The sequence below is a fragment of the Urocampus carinirostris genome, chromosome 13 (assembly GCF_059441175.1).
Source record: "Urocampus carinirostris isolate Australia breed hairy pipefish chromosome 13, RoL_Ucar_1.0, whole genome shotgun sequence".
NCBI classification, from domain to species: Eukaryota; Metazoa; Chordata; class Actinopteri; order Syngnathiformes; family Syngnathidae; genus Urocampus; species Urocampus carinirostris.
Window position 1 is genome coordinate 36,013,522 of NC_142361.1, and position 16,852 is coordinate 36,030,373.

The 16,852-nt window shown below is 44.6% G+C and overlaps 1 protein-coding gene across 1 annotated transcript in view; it reads left to right on the forward strand.

Moving 5' to 3' along the window:
• The window catches only part of plekhh2 (pleckstrin homology domain containing, family H (with MyTH4 domain) member 2), a 76,301-nt gene that overhangs the window by 19,975 nt on the left and 39,474 nt on the right, over positions 1-16,852 (forward strand). Inside the window, exons 3-7 of the mRNA XM_088351514.1 lie at positions 11,458-11,520; positions 11,594-11,743; positions 15,168-15,251; positions 15,319-15,400; positions 15,462-15,632. Coding sequence (XP_088207640.1) covers positions 11,458-11,520; positions 11,594-11,743; positions 15,168-15,251; positions 15,319-15,400; positions 15,462-15,632 — 550 coding nt within the window. The remainder of the gene's footprint in view (positions 1-11,457; positions 11,521-11,593; positions 11,744-15,167; positions 15,252-15,318; positions 15,401-15,461; positions 15,633-16,852) is intronic.

A 16,852-nucleotide genomic window follows, 5' to 3' on the forward strand; every position in this document is an offset into this window, starting at 1 on the left:
CTCATAGTGCTTAGAGTCTGGCCTAAGTTTTTAGAATAGTGCAATGAAAAAATAGTGCATCGTAACAATCGTGTATAAAAAGCAGTGAAATACCATAGAGCAGCATCAAAAATTCCTAAATAAATCGCAAGATTTATATATTTTTTTACAGTTTTGCATGCTTGTCTAGAGTAGTGACGGCCCTGAGTAAGAAACTGTCCCTGAGACTGTTTATCCTTCTTTAAAGGGTGCCTACTAATGTACAACAGAGGTGGTGGTCAGGGTAAGAAGAGTGCTTTATAATGTTGGTGGCTCTGCTGCGGTATTGCAAGCCCGCAATGGCCTCCAGACTGGGCAGAGAACAGCCAATGATCTTTTGGGATGTGTTGATTACTCTCTGTGCTTTCTTTCTGTTCGCTGCCGTGCTCTCAGCATACCACATTGTGAGGCCGTATGCCCGAATGCTCTGCACTGCGGCTTGAAGAAATTTTTTTCTAATGAGTGATTGAGAAACAAACGGGTCTCCCTGCAAAATCATGCAAGGTTCTTGATTGTGCAATGCTTCGAGCACTTCGATGTCATTTTGCCCAGTGTTATAAAGTTTTACTGGGACTGGGACGGGAGAGCAGACGTGGTCAGGATCATAACAGGTCATAGCCGGAGACAAACAGGAGCAAAAACGGGACAGGTGGGAGTCAGGGTCGAAAAAGGCTTGCCTAGAATACACTGAGGTTCGCAGACGGACTGACAACAGGGGATTGACAGGACTGGGTTAAAGTCGGGACAGGGAGCCAATCAGAACCCGCGGCGGTTGCCGCCAAACGAGCGGGCATAGTTGAATCACCTCAGTAATCATGACATTTGTCACGGAAGACCAGAACAGAGCAGGAGACCCCAGAGCGTTCGTACAATTCTTTATTTGGGGGAAGCGTACAGGGTTAGCGGGAGACGCGATGACCGTCGAACGTCAGCAGCAACGCCGTGAAGACAGCTTCGGGACACGTAGCCAATCGTAGCGTGGGACGGAAGCAGGTCGAGTTTACCGGGACTGAAGAGACGATCGTAGCGTGGACGGAAGCAGGTCGAGTTTACCGGGACTGAAGAGGAGATCGTAGCTTGGGACGGAAGCAGGTCGGATCGGAGGCAGGCAGGCAGAATCAGGTAAACAAGAAAGCAGGTAATCGGGAGAGTCTTACGGGGTACAGAAGTTAATCCTCCGACGAGTTCTCCGCGTAACGCGTTTAAAAGGGGAGCATTGACCAATCAGGAAGCACATTCCAGCGCGCCACATGATTACCCCAGGTGACTCCACTTGGGTAATCATGACAACATTATTATAACTAAAGCCAGTCTCTAAGCACTCTGTTGGAAATATTTTTCGTCTATTTATCCAGACATTCTGTTCTCTTTTTTTCTCATTTATATAGCGCTTTTCAAGTCAATGACTTCCCAAAGCGCTTTACGATGTGCTCCACATTTTCCCAATAGCGGCCTTGCAGCCATGTAAGGCGCTAACCTGCTTATTGGGAATATTAGGGGTTCAGTGTCTTACCCAAGGACACTTCGACATGTAACACAGACGAGCCGGGATTCGAACTGGGATCCCTTGATCCCAAGACGAGCGCTCTACTTCCTGAGCTACTGCCGCCCTGAGCTACTGTAATCTATTACATGTTTATTTTCTCAATTTGAGGGTTATATCCGAGACTGGAACCATCCTAGTTGCCACAAAAACAAACAGCTTCGGGCCAGATTCTTTCCAAACAGTACAACCTTCATTGCTTGCACAGGTGTACCTACTGCCCTAGACTGGGGTTTGATCATTTTGTGTGTAAAAATATTTAAAGTTTACCCTCTATTGAGTTTTGTGAGCGTTAAGTGTCAGTCACTCCCATTCGGGCTGGTCTGTTTTGATCTTAGACCTGTAGGTAATATATCACAGAGGATGTGTGTCGTAGCGGCAGAGAAAGAGGCTTTGTGAGCTGGCGGTGGACGGGGGAGGGATGGCAAAGGTTCAGGAGAGTTTGGACGCAGAGCCGAGTTGTGGAATTCCTGGAATGGACTACCATGAGGATCTGAGCAGGGAATCGTGAGGAGAAGTGACAGAGCACTAATAAGGGGTTGTGAGAAACCATGGGTCATACAGGGAGTGCAGAATTATTAGGCAAATGAGTATTTTGACCACATCATCCTCTTTATGCATGTTGTCTTACTCCAAGCTGTATAGGCTCGAAAGCCTACTACCAATTAAGCATATCAGGTGATGTGCATCTCTGTAATGAGAAGGGGTGTGGTCTAATGACATCAACACCCTATATCAGGTGTGCATAATTATTAGGCAACTTCCTTTCCTTTGGCAAAATGGGTCAGAAGAGGGACTTGACAGGCTCTGAAAAGTCAAAAATAGTGAGATATCTTGCAGAGGGATGCAGCACTCTTAAAATTGCCAAGCTTCTGAAGCGTGATCATCGAACAATCAAGCGTTACATTCAAAATAGTCAACAGGGTCGCAAGAAGCGTGTAGAAAAACCAAGGCGCAAAATAACTGCCCGTGAACTGAGAAAAGTCAAGCGTACAGCTGCCAAGATGCCACTTGCCACCAGTTTTGCCATATTTCAGAGCTGCAACATCACTGGAGTGCCCAAAAGCACAAGGTGTGCAATATCAGAGACATGGCCAAGGTAAGAAAGGCTGAAAAACGACCACCACTGAACAAGACACATAAGCTGAAACGTCAAGACTGGGCCAAGAAAAATCTCAAGACGGATTTTTCTAAGGTTTTATGGACTGATGAAATGAGAGTGAGTCTTGATGGGCCAGATGGATGGGCCCGTGGCTGGATCGGTAAAGGGCAGAGAGCTCCAGTCCGCCTCAGACGCCAGCAAGGTGGAGGTGGGGTACTGGTATGGGCTGGTATCATCAAAGATGAGCTTGTGGGGCCTTTTCGGGTTGAGGATGGACTCAAGCTCAACTCCCAGTCCTACTGCCAGTTTCTGGAAGACACCTTCTTCAAGCAGTGGTACAGGAAAAAGTCCGCATCCTTCAAGAAAAACATGATTTTCATGCAGGACAACGCTCCATCACACGCATCCAAGTACTCCACAGCGTGGCTGGCAAGAAAGGGTCTAAAAGAAGAAAAACTAATGACATGGCCTCCTTGTTCACCTGATCTGAACCCCATAGAGAACCTGTGGTCCCTCATCAATGTGAGATTTACAAGGAGGGAAAACAGTACACCTCTCTGAACAGTGTCTGGGAGGCTGTGGTTGCTGCTGCACGCAATGTTGATCGTGAACAGATCAAAGCACTGACAGAATCCATGGATGGCAGGCTTTTGAGTGTCCTTGCAAAGAAAGGTGGCTATCTTGGTCACTGATTTGTTTTTGTTTTGTTTTTGAATGTCAGAAATGTATATTTGTGAATGTTGAGCTGTTATATTGGTTTCCCTGATGAAAATAAATAATTGAAATGGGTATACATTTCTTTTTTGTTAAGTTGCCTAATAATTATGCACAGTAATAGTCACCTACACACACAGATATCCTCCTAAAATAGCTAAAACTAAAAAAGCCCCACTCCAACTTCCAAAATATTCAGCTTTGATATTAATGAGACTTTTGGGTTCATTAAGAACATGGTTGTTGTTCAATAATAAAATTAATCCTCAAAAATACAACTTGCCTAATAATTCTGCACTCCCTGTACTGTATTTGTGTGTTGCTGACCAGTGTCGGGCGCGTTACTGAAAAACAGTTCTTATCTAGTCAAGTCATGTTTATTTGGATAGCCCTTAATCCCAAAGAGTCTTAAAGGGCTGCACAGACCACAGATGATTGCAAACCACAGACTATTATGACACCATCCCCTGATCTAAAACCTCCATGAGGGCAAGGAAAAACTCAAAAACCTCAAGTAAAGTCAAGCCATGTTTATTTGTGACGCCCTTAATCACAAAGAGTCTCAAAGGGCTGCACAGATCACAGACTATTGCAAACTGCAGACTATTATGACACCATCCCCTGATCTAAAACCTACATGAGGGCAAATACTACACATATTGTCAACATAAAATATAGGTTATTCAAATGCTATAGAGTAGAAGTGTGTTTTAACCTTAGATTTGAACATTTCCACCGGGGTTGCAGATCGAATCTCAGGGGAAAGAGCATTCCACAGCACCGCGGCCCGGATGGAGAACGCTCTCGAACCCGCGGATCTCTTCTTGGCTCTTGGGATCACTAGTAGACCAGTGTTGTCAGAGCGAAGGCTCCAGACCGGAACATAGGGGGAAATTATATCTAAAAGATATGAGGGAGCAAGTCCATGCATGATTTTGTATACTACCAACAGAACCTGAAAATCACATCTTAAGCTAACAGCGAGCCAATGCCAGTTAGCTAAAATCGGGGTAATGTGATTAAGCTTTCTTGTCTTAGTTAAAAGCTTAGCTGCAGCATTTTGTACCAGCTGCAGGCCCTTGGTTTTTCGACTTCGGTAGACCGGAGAGTAATTATTACAGTAATTGAGACGGGAGGTAACAAACGCATGAATTATAATCCCGCATCCGACTGAGACAGCATAGGGCGAAATTTAGCAATGTTGCCAAGATGGAAAAAAAAACGTTCCAGTAATATTCTTAATGCTATATGCTCTATCTTTCTCTCTCTCTCGCTCTGGCTTTTCGCTCTCTTTCTTTCTCTCTCTCTCGCTTTTCACTCTCTTTCTTGCTCCTCTTTTTTGCACCAAATGCAATATTGCACAACGGTATCACGATAACACTGTATGTAACATCCCACATGCCGACATTTCTTGTGTAAATACCATGTAAATTATAACTAAAGAAATCAAGACCTGAGGAACTCAACGAATTCAGGCCGGTCGCCCTGACATCACATGTGATGAAGACCATGGAGCGGCTGCTGCTGCACCACCTGAGGCTACAGGTCCGTCACGCCATCGACCCACTGCAATTTGCTTACCAGGAGAAGGTGGGAGTGGAGGATGCTATAGTATACATGTTACACCGATCCCTCTCTCACCTGGATAGGGCGAAGGGGGCTGTGAGGATTACATTTTTGGACTTCTCCAGTGCCTTCAATACCATACAGCCTCTGCTACTGAGTAGGAAACTGACAGAGATGGGAGTTAGCTCACACCTTGTAGAATGGATTACTGACTACCTGACAGGCAGACCCCAGTATGTGAAACAGGGGGGCTGTACATCGGACACTGTGGTTAGCAGCACAGGATCTCCGCAGGGGACCGTGCTCTCTCCGTTCCTATTCACTCTATATACATCGGACTTTAAGTACAACTCTGAGTCCTGCCATGTGCAAAAGTTTGCCGACGACACTGCGATCGTGGGATGTATCAGAAATGGGCAGGAGGAGGAGTACAGGAAATTGATTCAGGACTTTGTCCGATGGAGCGACGCAAACCACCTGCACCTAAACACCAACAAGACCAGAGAGATGGTGGTGGACTTCAGGAGAACCAGAACTCACCCGGTTCCTGTAACCATCAAAGGAGAATGTGTAGAATTTGTCCAGACCTACAAATACCTGGGTGTGCAGCTGGACAACAAACTGGACTGGACTGCCAACACAGAAGCTCTATGTAGGAAAGGGCAAAGCCGACTTTACTTCCTCAGAAGGCTGGCCTCCTTCAAAATCTGCAAAAAGCTCCTGAAAATATTCTATGAGACAGTAGTGGCAAGCGCCCTCTTCTATGCGGCAGCGTGTTGGGGAGGCAGCGTCAAGAAGAAGGATGCCTCTCGTCTCAATAAACTGGCTAGGAAAGCGAGCTCTGTTGTGGGCAAAGAGCTGGACAGCCTAACAACAGTAGCTGAGAGACGGGCACTGAAAAAGCTGAGGTCAATCATGGACAATCCATCGCATCCACTACACAGCATTATCTCCAGACAGAAGAGCAGTTTCAGCGACAGACTGCTGTCACTGTCTTGTACTACGGACAGACTGAAGAGATCTTTTCTTCCTCATGCCATGAGGCTCTTTAACTCTACCCGGCAGAGTAAAAGCCCACAGTAAACCACACCACCTACATTGCATATTACCGAATCTTATTGCAATATGTATTCTGTGTAGCACTATTTAGTTATTCTATATAACACGCTACAGTGGGTATTTGCACGTCACACTGGGTATTTGTATATTGAATTCTTCTTGCTTTATTATTGTATTGTTCTCAGCTTAGGGATGCTGCTGGAAATGTGAATTTCCCTTCGGGGATGAATAAAGTATCTATCTATCTATCTATCTAACTATAGCCTTATCCCCCTTGTTTTATAACCTTATCTTCTCTCTGTTCCTTTATCTTCTTGGCTCATACCTCACTGTGAATGTGTAAAACTGGAGTGTCATGCCCAATTTCGTTGTCACAATATGTTAACCCATTTTGTAACAATGACAATAAAGGTATATTCCATTCTATTCTATTCTATTCTCTCTCTCTCTCTCTCTCTCTCTCTCTCTCTCTCTCTCTCTCTCTCTCTCTCTCTCTCTCTCTCTCTCTCTCTCTCTCTCTCTCTCTCTCTCTCTCTCTTGCTTTCCCCTCTCGCTCTCTGCTCTCTCTCTCTCGCTTTCCCCATCTCCTCTTTCCCTCTAATCTTCTAGTCCGGCCCCCGAGAGAATGTTTGTTCTATCGTGTGGCCCCCGAGGTTAAAATTAGTTTGACACTCCTGGGTTAAAATAATTGTGCTTGGAAACGCAGTACAAAAGAACACTGTTGAGGAAACTATCCAGGTGAATAATATTGCGCATAACAGTATAATTCAACGACTGTTGAATAAGTTCTTCGTCAATCCCACTTTAAGTAAGCAGGATATGACGCAAACACACTCAAGCTAATTTGATGTTTGTTTCGTATATAACTCGGAGAATGAGAATCATATGTTAAGTCTGCGTGCGGTTGTGTACTTCACAGTGTGTGTTTTGGTTTGTGTGTATATGTGAAATGCAGTTATAGCATGCAGCAGCGTTACCTTGTAATTAGCATGCTTTTCCCTGCCAGAATCTATATCTGTGACTTGGATTGTCAAGTGTGGTTTGTGGTACTGTGACGCGGGGACGAGGTTTTTGGGATACACTCACTCACCCTTTCCAAGTTACAGAACTCACATTTGTTTTGTACCAGTAAGCTGGTTAATCGTAAACAATTGTATATATCTTCCAAAGTGCTAACTAAGTAATTCATAAGAGGCAAAATGGCCCTGCCAATAGAAGATTGGATTTGGCTGCTTGGAGTGGTCGGTGGTTGGGTTCTGCGGTATCCAATTTGGCCACCAGAGGGCGTCATAGACCCCACAGACCACGCGACAACACATCCATCCATCACATTTGTTTTGTACTAGTAATCTGTTTAATCGTAAACAATTGGATATATCCTCCAAGGTGCTAAGTAATTTATTCATAACAAGCAAAATGGCCCTGCCAATAGAAGATTGGATTTGGCTGCTTGGAATGGTCAGTGGTTGGGTTCTGCGGTATCCAATTTGGCCACCAGAGGGCGTTATAGACACCACAGACCACACATTCATCCATCACATTTGTTTTGTACTAGTAATCTGGTTAATCGTAAACAATTGTATATATCTTCCAAAGTGCTAACTAATTAATTCATAAGAGGCAAAATGGCCCTGCCAATAGAAGATTGGATTTGGCTGCTTGGAATGGTCGGTGGTTGGGTTCTGCGGTATCCAATTTGGCCACCAGAGGGCGTCATAGACCCCACAGACCACGCGACAACACATCCATCCATCACATTTGTTTTGTACTTGTAATCTGTTTAATCGTAAACAATTGGATATATCCTCCAAGGTGCTAAGTAATTTATTCATAACAAGCAAAATGGCCCTGCCAATAGAAGATTGGATTTGGCTGCTTGGAATGGTCAGTGGTTGGGTTCTGCGGTATCCAATTTGGCCACCAGAGGGCGTTATAGACACCACAGACCACACATCCATCCATCACATTTGTTTTGTACTTGTAATCTGTTTAATCGTAAACAATTGGATATATCCTCCAAGGTGCTAAGTAATTTATTCATAACAAGCAAAATGGCCCTGCCAATAGAAGATTGGATTTGGCTGCTTGGAATGGTCGGTGGTTGGGTTCTGCGGTATCCAATTTAGCTGCCAGAGGGCGTCATAGACCCCACAGACCACGCGACAACACATCCATCCATCATCTGCACCGCTTCTCCTCAGTAGGGTCACGGTGGTGCTGGAGCACATCCGAGCTGTCTTCAGGCACACTCTCTCAATCTTTCACACCTAGGGACATTTTGGACCGACCAATGCACCTGACATGCATGTTTTTGGAATGGGGCACGGGAAGAATATGCAAACTCCGCACAGAAAAGCCGGTAGCTGGATTTGATCCCATGACCTCGGAACCGTGCCGCGGACGCGCTACCCATTCAGCAGTTGTGCAGCTATGACCACACGTTTTTATCAATTTGGTTGGTATTTTTGGGGGTGCCTGGATTTCGATTTTATAACAAGGCCTTACTTATAATGTAGTTTACATACTCATGCACATAACCTGTGACCAGTGTCTGAAGTAACGTCTACCCGGACGCCCGGGCGTGCATCTTTTACGTCGGGCGTACAACTTACAAAACGTTTCTCAAAATAATAAAAATAAATAAGTAAATTTAAATGAAGAAAAAAAAACAAAAAAAAAAGATTTTTCCAAATCAGACAATTGCTTCATTCCGATTTCGAAATCTTCGTTCGGTTTGGATATTTCGGAATTTTGGTTCGTTTGGCAATTTGCATACTCGGCAGCCAATCAGAAGCCTGCATCGAATAACTTGGTACTTCCGGACTTTCCCGGGCGTTATGAGCAGGGTTGGGTAGGGTTACTTTAACTGGATTACTTTCAATGACTTTTGGATTACTCCAATACCAAATATGCTAATAAAAGACAAAAGAAACTAAATATGAATAAAATGACTACATTTTGTGCAGGCTTGGGGAGTAACGGAATACATGGAACGGCAAAAATGATGTCGGCAAGCTGTTTGGATTTATTTTCATTTTGTTTCTGTCGCATTTGATGTTAGTTTTGCCGGAGATCAAAGAGATCAAAGCCAGGAGAGTAAGCTTACCACGTGTTGTGAGTCATCATTTTATTCATATTTAGTTTGTCTTTTAAAAGCATATTTGGTATTGGAGTAATCCAAAAGTAATTGAAAGTAATCCAGTTAAAGTAACCCTACCCAACCCTGCATATTTGGTATTGGAGTAATCCAAAAGTAATTGAAAGTAATCAAGTTAAAGTAACCCTACCCAACCCTGTTTATAAGGTCGTGCATTTGCATATCATTTGCCAAAGTAGACGCACAGAGAACACAAGAAAAATGGAGAAGTGGTTAGGAATCAAGCCAAAACCTCAGCCCCAGAAGAAAGATTCAAAAGAAGCAAAATAAATTTATGACGCGACAAAACGTAAACGTACATTAAAAGCATCGTGGTAAGAGGAGTTCACGTGGCTTGTAGCAGACGACGCAACACAAACATTACATGAATGAAGATGAGTCAATACAGTTACATTCTGATGGCAGTTGGAAAACTGCGATGTCATATACTTGCAATGAATGTTATAAGTAGATTTATAATAAACTTAATTCTAAAGTATTGTTCTGTTATATATTCTGATTATCAATCCTTAAAACTTTTTTTTGCAATTAGTCGTCTTATTGCGTTTCAAGTTGTGAGTTGTCTGCCCTGGTGTCCGTAACTTTTGTCATGAGTTTCAGACACTGCCTGTGACATAAGCGCAAATTTATTTTGAAAAAAAAAAACAAAAAAACTTTCTACAAGCATGAAATGGAGGTCAAGCTGCAGAAAAAGCTGTGTGTCCAGAGAAGGCCTGGTTTGTGGAAACTATGAATGGCTCTGGCAGGGTGTGGCTGCTTCACAGAACAGGGAGTTTAGTTTGTTGGTCCGAGCAGACGGAAAGTAAAACTGGGACCAGCGCCATAGTCCCTTCAAAGTGCATCTTAATGCATCATGCAATAAAACTGGAGATTTACTAAATACTGTCATAATTCTAAGACTCTAACTTTGTGTGTTTTTAAAAAGGGTCGATCAGAAACACACACTGATGTTCAATGTTTACCGATTTTTGCTGTACCTTTAACAGATGTGCTCTGCCCAGTCATTTGAAACGTAGACAAACCACCATTTATGCTCTGACATTCACACTATCTGGTGATATGGAGCCTACAGCTGATCTAGCATGTGTTTGATATTTGAATGTCTGGAAAAGTGAGACTACGCAGAAATTTGTTTCTCAAATGAAATAAGACGAAAAAGCACCTATTATATTTATTCTCATTTAAAGAAATATTTCCTACTGTCAGGACCAGAACGGACACAGGACCTAATTGCGTTACGTTTCTCAGGGAGCGATGGCGGTGTCAAGGACGGAAAACCAGGTCGATAACCGGGACAGGAGAGCAAAAACATGGTCGGGGTCAGAAACGGGTCGTAAGCCGGGACGGGAGAGCAGACGTGTTCGGGATCAAAAACGGGGCGTAACCGGAGACAGATGGGAGCAACAAACGCGACAGGTGGGAGTCAGGGTCAGAAAAGGCTTGCCTAGTTAACACTGAGGTTTGCAGACGGACTGACAACAGGGGACGGATAGGAGTGGGTTTAAATAGGGAGAGGGAGCCAATCAGAGTCTGAGGCAGTTGGTGCAAAAGGAGCGGGCACAGGTGATTCCAATCGGCAATCATGACACCTACTAATGTTAGAAAAGACTACTTAAAGGTACATTTTGTAATATTTGACCACTAGGTGTCACTCTATCGTATAGTGCAACCGAAAACTAGTGCTACAAAGCAGAAGGAAGAAGACCTAAAGACCGAAATATTTCTTCGTGGTAGTAGTTGCTCCCTTAAACCCACTCCTATCCGTCCCCTTTGGCCAGTCCGTCTGCGAACCTCAGTTAACACTAGGCAAGCCTTTTTCAACCTGACTCCCACTTGTTTTTTGCCTGGCCCCCAGCTTCGACCCGTTTTTGATCCTGACCACGTCTACTCTTCCGTCCCGGCTTTCGACCTTTTTTGTCCCTGACCACGTCTACTCTCCTTTCCTGGCTTACAACTCGCTTCCAACCCCGACCACGTTTTTGCTGTCCCGGCTACTGACCCGTTTTTTCCGTTCCCGACACCGCCATCGCTCGCCACGGAAGATCCACTTCCGCATTCAGAGCGACTTGCTGTCCACCGGATCGTGGGCGCAGGCCTTCCTCTTCCCTTAATAAAACTTGTGAGAAACGTAACGCAGTTGGGTCCTGTTTCCGTTCTGGTCCTGATTGTACGGACTGACCACAGAGGACTGATAGGAGTGGGTTTAAATAGGGACAGGGAGCCAATCAGAGTCAGTAATCATGACATCAAAAAGCACTCGCAAGAACGCAAGTATTCATATTTCCTTCTGTTTCACAGATTCAACAACTGGAGACGCAATTAATCGATGCAGAAAAACGGGCCTTTACCGCGCAGCAGCAGGTCAGTCAGCAAGTATCTCGAAGTTTCCATCTGCATTGAGTGCTTTGTAGTCCATCTGCGTATGTATCTTCAGGCTCGGTGGATGGAAGAGAAGCTGAAAGCTCCGGACGGTCAGCCTCAAAACTCTGAGAAGTTTTGGCTAGAGCGCTGTCAAGAGCTTCAAGCCTTAGTGCAGGAAAAGGACGATGTCATTTCCAAGCTGGAGCAGCAGCTGGAAGAGCAGGTAAAACAGATACACACGCACAAACGTAAATATTTTGTTTTAAAGTGAGTATGCAAAACGGTACCGTATTTTCCAGACTAAAAGGTGCAACTAAAAATCCCCCAAATTGGCCAGAAAATTGAAAGTGTGTTTTATAAACCACATAATACCGTGGATACGTTTGGAAATACACACAGTATTTATTGGTGTGCATTACTCTATGAGGTCTAAGAGTAGTGGGCGGTACTGCCCCCCTGGGGGCAGTGAGGAAGAAGGGGGCTGTAAGGGGGGCGGTAGGGGGGCGGGAGTCCGAAGTAGAAGTCAGAAGTTTGAACGTTTGTTTGACGATTTGTCAAACAAACGCAGTGGTTAGCGCGTGTGCGGCACAGTTCTAAGGTCTTGGGAACCTCTTGTGTGGGTTCAAATCCAGCTACCGGACTTACTGTGCAGAGTTTGTATGTTCTCCCCGTGCTTGCGTGGGTTTCCTCCGGGCACTCCGGTTTCCTCCCACATTCCAAACACATGCATTTCAGGTGGATTGGCCGGTCCAAATTGTCCCTAGGTGTGAATGAGCGAGCGAGTTGTCTGTCCCTGTGTGCCCTGCGATTGGCTGGCAACCGGTTCAGGGTGTCCCCTGCCCACTGCCCGATGATTGCTGGTATGGGCTCCAGCAGCCCCGCGACCCTACTGAGGATAAGCGGTGCAGCTAATGAGATGAGATGAGACGTTAGGGCTGCGCGATTAACCGAAATCGAATCGACATTGCGATGTGACAAAGTGCGGTTTTGAAACCGCAGAGCACTGCGTTTTTAATCAAGGTTTTGTAGTGAGTGATGGAGCTTTGGCCAACCACAATTGTTACTGTTTAAAAGCGCCGACCAATCAGAGGCAAGTTTTTATAATGGCACAAGCCAATAAACGTGTCTCGACCAGAACGGAATCAGGACCCAATTGCGAACGTTTACCGCGAGTTTTATTGGAAGATATAGGAAGGGCTGCGGCCACGATCCGGTGTTCGCTGGACGCGGGAAGCATGTCGCTCTCGCAATCGGATTGTGATCCGAATACGGAAGTGGATTTTCTGTAGCGGGCAATGGCGGAAAAAACAGGTCGGTAGCCGCGACAGGAGAGCAAAAATGTGGTCGGGGTCAGAAACGGGTCGTAATCCGGGACGGGAGAGCAGACGTAGTCGGGATCAAAAATGGGTCAGAAGCTGGGACAGGAGAGCAGACGTGGTTTGGATTAAAAACGTGTCGCAGCCGGAGACAAACGGGGAGATCAGAAACAGGCAGGTGGAAAAACAGGTGTAAAAACGGGACAGGCGGGAGTCAGGGTCAAAAAGGCTTGCCTTATATCAACAGAGGTTCGCAGACGGACTGACAGCCGGAGAGTGACAGGACTAGGTTTAAAAAGGGACAGGGAACCAAATAAGCGGACACAGGTGATTCACATCGGTAATCATGACAAATGTGATTCAAAGTTTGCAAGCACCACACTATGCCACACCCACCGTGTGAGCTCATTGAGTGTCATGGCAGATTCCGTAAACATAGTCCCAGAGTCAACAAACGAGAAGGAAACGGAGCTTGCACCGAAGACAGGCGGTACATTAATTGTTTGGACCTATTTTGGTTTTGACGAAGCGGACGTGGAACAGAATGAAAACACCCGTTGCAGAAGTTGTTTTTGCGTAGTCGCTAGGTCAAGAGGAAACACAAGTCATTTGTACCAACACCTTAAATATTCACATATTAAAATACACGCACGGAATTTACCGGGGAGCCAAGGGGGCGCCAGCCTGCAAGAGTTTGGGAACCATTGTCTTAGAGTATACTCAGAGCAATGAGTTATCATTCCATAAATAATGCTGAGCCAAAACCTAGTACATTGTATGCAACGGGATTCGAACCTGGGTCGTGAAAGATGGCACTATACCACTAGACTACCACTGGTATCAAAGACATCCGTCAAAGTATTAGAGCCTCTCTCATTATCAGACTATTTATAATCACGTTGCCTGAAACACAGATTTGCATCGTGCATTCCGATTGGTTAAAAAGATAGATTTTAGATCTGCTCCAAACGAAATTGGACGTGGCACTCCAGTGACACATTTGCTGTAAAGATAAAAGATTAAAAAAGATGAAAAGATAAAAAGATAAAAGGGATTTGGATATAACTAGCTCTATACTATACTAGCTCTTTTGCATCCGTATACATATTAACTGACTCACAGGTGAAGAAGTCGAGAGTGTCATGATTACTGATGCGAAGCACCTGTGGCCGCTCATTTGACGCGAACTTCCTCAGACTCTGATTGGCTCCCTGTCACTATTTTAACCCACTCCTTTCGTCACCTGTTGTCAGTCCGTCTGCGAACCTCAGTTTACTCTAGGCAAACTTTTCGACCCTGATTCACTCCAGCTTTAGCTCTCGTCTGTTTTCTGGCTACAACCCCTTTTTTGATCTTGACCACGTCTACTCTCCTCTCCCTGGCTCCCTGTCACTATTTGGACCCTGTCCTGTCAGTCCCCTGTGGTCAGTCCGTCTGCGAACCTCAGTGTATATGAGGCAAGCTTTTTTCGACCCTGACTCCCACCTGTCCCGTTTTTGCTCCTGTCTGTCTGCGGCTACGACCTCTTTTGCTCCTGACCACGTCTGTTCTCACGTCCCGATTTACATCCCTTTTTGTCCCCAACAACGTCTACTCTCTCGTTGTGGCTTTCGACTCGTTGCTGATCTCGACCACGTTCTTTGCTCTCCTGTCCCGGCTACCGACCCGTTTTTTCCGTTCCCGACACCGCCATCGCTCGCCGCGGAAGTGCCACTTCCGCGTTCAGAGCGACTTGCTCCCCGCGACCAGCGATCATCGAATCATGTGTGCAATTCTTTACCTTCTTCCCAATAAAACAGAGAGAAACGTAACGCAAGTGGTTTCTGTCTCCGTCCTGGTCCTGTCAAAATGGGGGAACATGGGAGATGTTTGACTGAAATTGAAGGAGAATTTGGCGATACAATAGTAGCGCATGGCGATAGATCAGCGACGGACAAATGTATGTTTTGTAAAATGTTGTTTTTGTTTTGTTTAAAAAAAGTGCCATTCCCCCTGGGTGTGCCACGGTCCGATCCTCTCAGAGCCCGGAAAAACCTTCTTGGGAGCCGGATGTGGCCCACGGGCCTTGGCTTGACATATGTGATCTATTACCACCTTTTACCGGTACATCCAATAAAAAAAAAAAAAAAATCGGTGTTTATGGAACCGTGAGTAAAAATAGTGTGATAATGAGACAAGCTTGAATGCCTTTTCATGTGTCATCTGTACCACTGGTTGCCAACAATGTTTTGCAATTTTCATAGGCAATACATACTCTTCATTCATTGCATTATTATATTCTTTTATTGCATGATTATATTTTTTCTTATTTAATTTTTGTCCTTGTACCAGAAACAATTGAGGCAGCAAGATAGCAAGACTGTGGAGGAAAAAGCAGCCAAGATCAAGGAATGGGTGACACTTAAGCTGGGAGAGGTATTTTGCATGATTATACTGTTCATTTCTAAAACAAAACTCCTCTTAATATGCATTTCTTTCTCAGTTTGAGGCCGAGAACGCCGCTCTAAGAGAAACCAACAAACAACAGGAAGCTCAGATCGGCGAGCTAAAGAGGAAAATGGAAGGTATGAGATCCTATTTATTTTTCGAAACACATCCGCTATAGGTACTGCTCATCTCTTTCAGAATTTGAGCAGAAATGCTCCGGTAGACGTGCAGTTCTCTGCAAACCAGGTGAAGCTCACCGGGTGAGCAGCCTGACGTTTGGCTGCTTCCAGGTGAGAGGAAAGAGTGCTCAGGTCCTGACTGGGCCTGTTCCGTCACAGAGGAGCCTCAGCACAGAACAGGAAAGTGAAGGTAGGTTTCATTTTGAGAGGAACGCTTCATTTAATACAGATTCTCAGTTCCACGTCTAATGAAGCACCAATGCTATCAGGTAGAGGAAGGGAAAAGCCACTGGACTCATTTTCGGTTGAATTATTAAAAAGAAACACGAGAGTCAAATATTTATGAACAATTATAGGGTACGACATTGCTCAAAATGCATTTTTCCTAACCTTTTCCAACCAGCGACTCTGCAACTATGGGCTGCAACAACTAATCGATAAAATTGATTGCTAAACCTTCTCAGAGTTTTGAATTGAAGTTTTTTTTGTTGTAGACAACCGAAAGGGACAATAGGAACAAAGCTGGCACTATTTAAGTTAACCGCTCTTTGAGGCCCCCTAGTGGTCAAGGGGCCCTAATCATCCGCTCAATTCGCTTATACCTTGCTCTGTATACATGTGTATAACACATACCTGAAATGTATCTCAATAGTGTGTTGAGATGAATTATATTATCTTGTCTTTATTGTCATTGATAACAACATAGTGAACATTGTTTGCAACGAGAGGCTGTTTGTCCTTGTTTTAAGGGACCTGTATGGCCTACTCAGGGTTGGGTAGGGTTACTTTAACTGGATTACTTTCAATGACTTTTGGATTACTCCAATACCAAATATGCTAGTAAAAGACAAAAGAACCTAAATATGAATAAAATGATGACAGTAGCTCAGGAGGTAGAGCGCTCGTCTTGGGATCAAGGGATCCAAGTTCAAATCCCGGCTTGTCCGTGTAATATGTTGAAGTGTCCTTGGGTAAGACACTGAACCCCGAATTCCTCCAATAAGCAGGTTAGCGTCTTACATGGCTGCAAGGCCACTATTGGGAAATATGGAGCACATTGTAAAGCGCTTTGGGAAGAAACTAAATATGAATAAAATGATGACTCACAACACGTGGTAAGCTTTCTCCCCTGGCTTTGATTTCTTTGATCTCCGGCAAAACTAACATAAAATGCGACAGAAACAAAATGAAAATAAATCCAAACAGCTTGCCAACATCATTTTTGCCATGTATTCCAAGCCTGCGCAAAATTTAGTAATTTTATTCATATTTAGTTTCTTTTGTCTTTTATTAGCATATTTGGTATTAGAGTAATCCAAAAGTAATTGAAAGTAATCCAGTTAAAGTAACCCTACCCAACCCTGCGCCTACTACAGGGCAACAGGTCAAAGAGGTAGTGCCTGAGGTGAG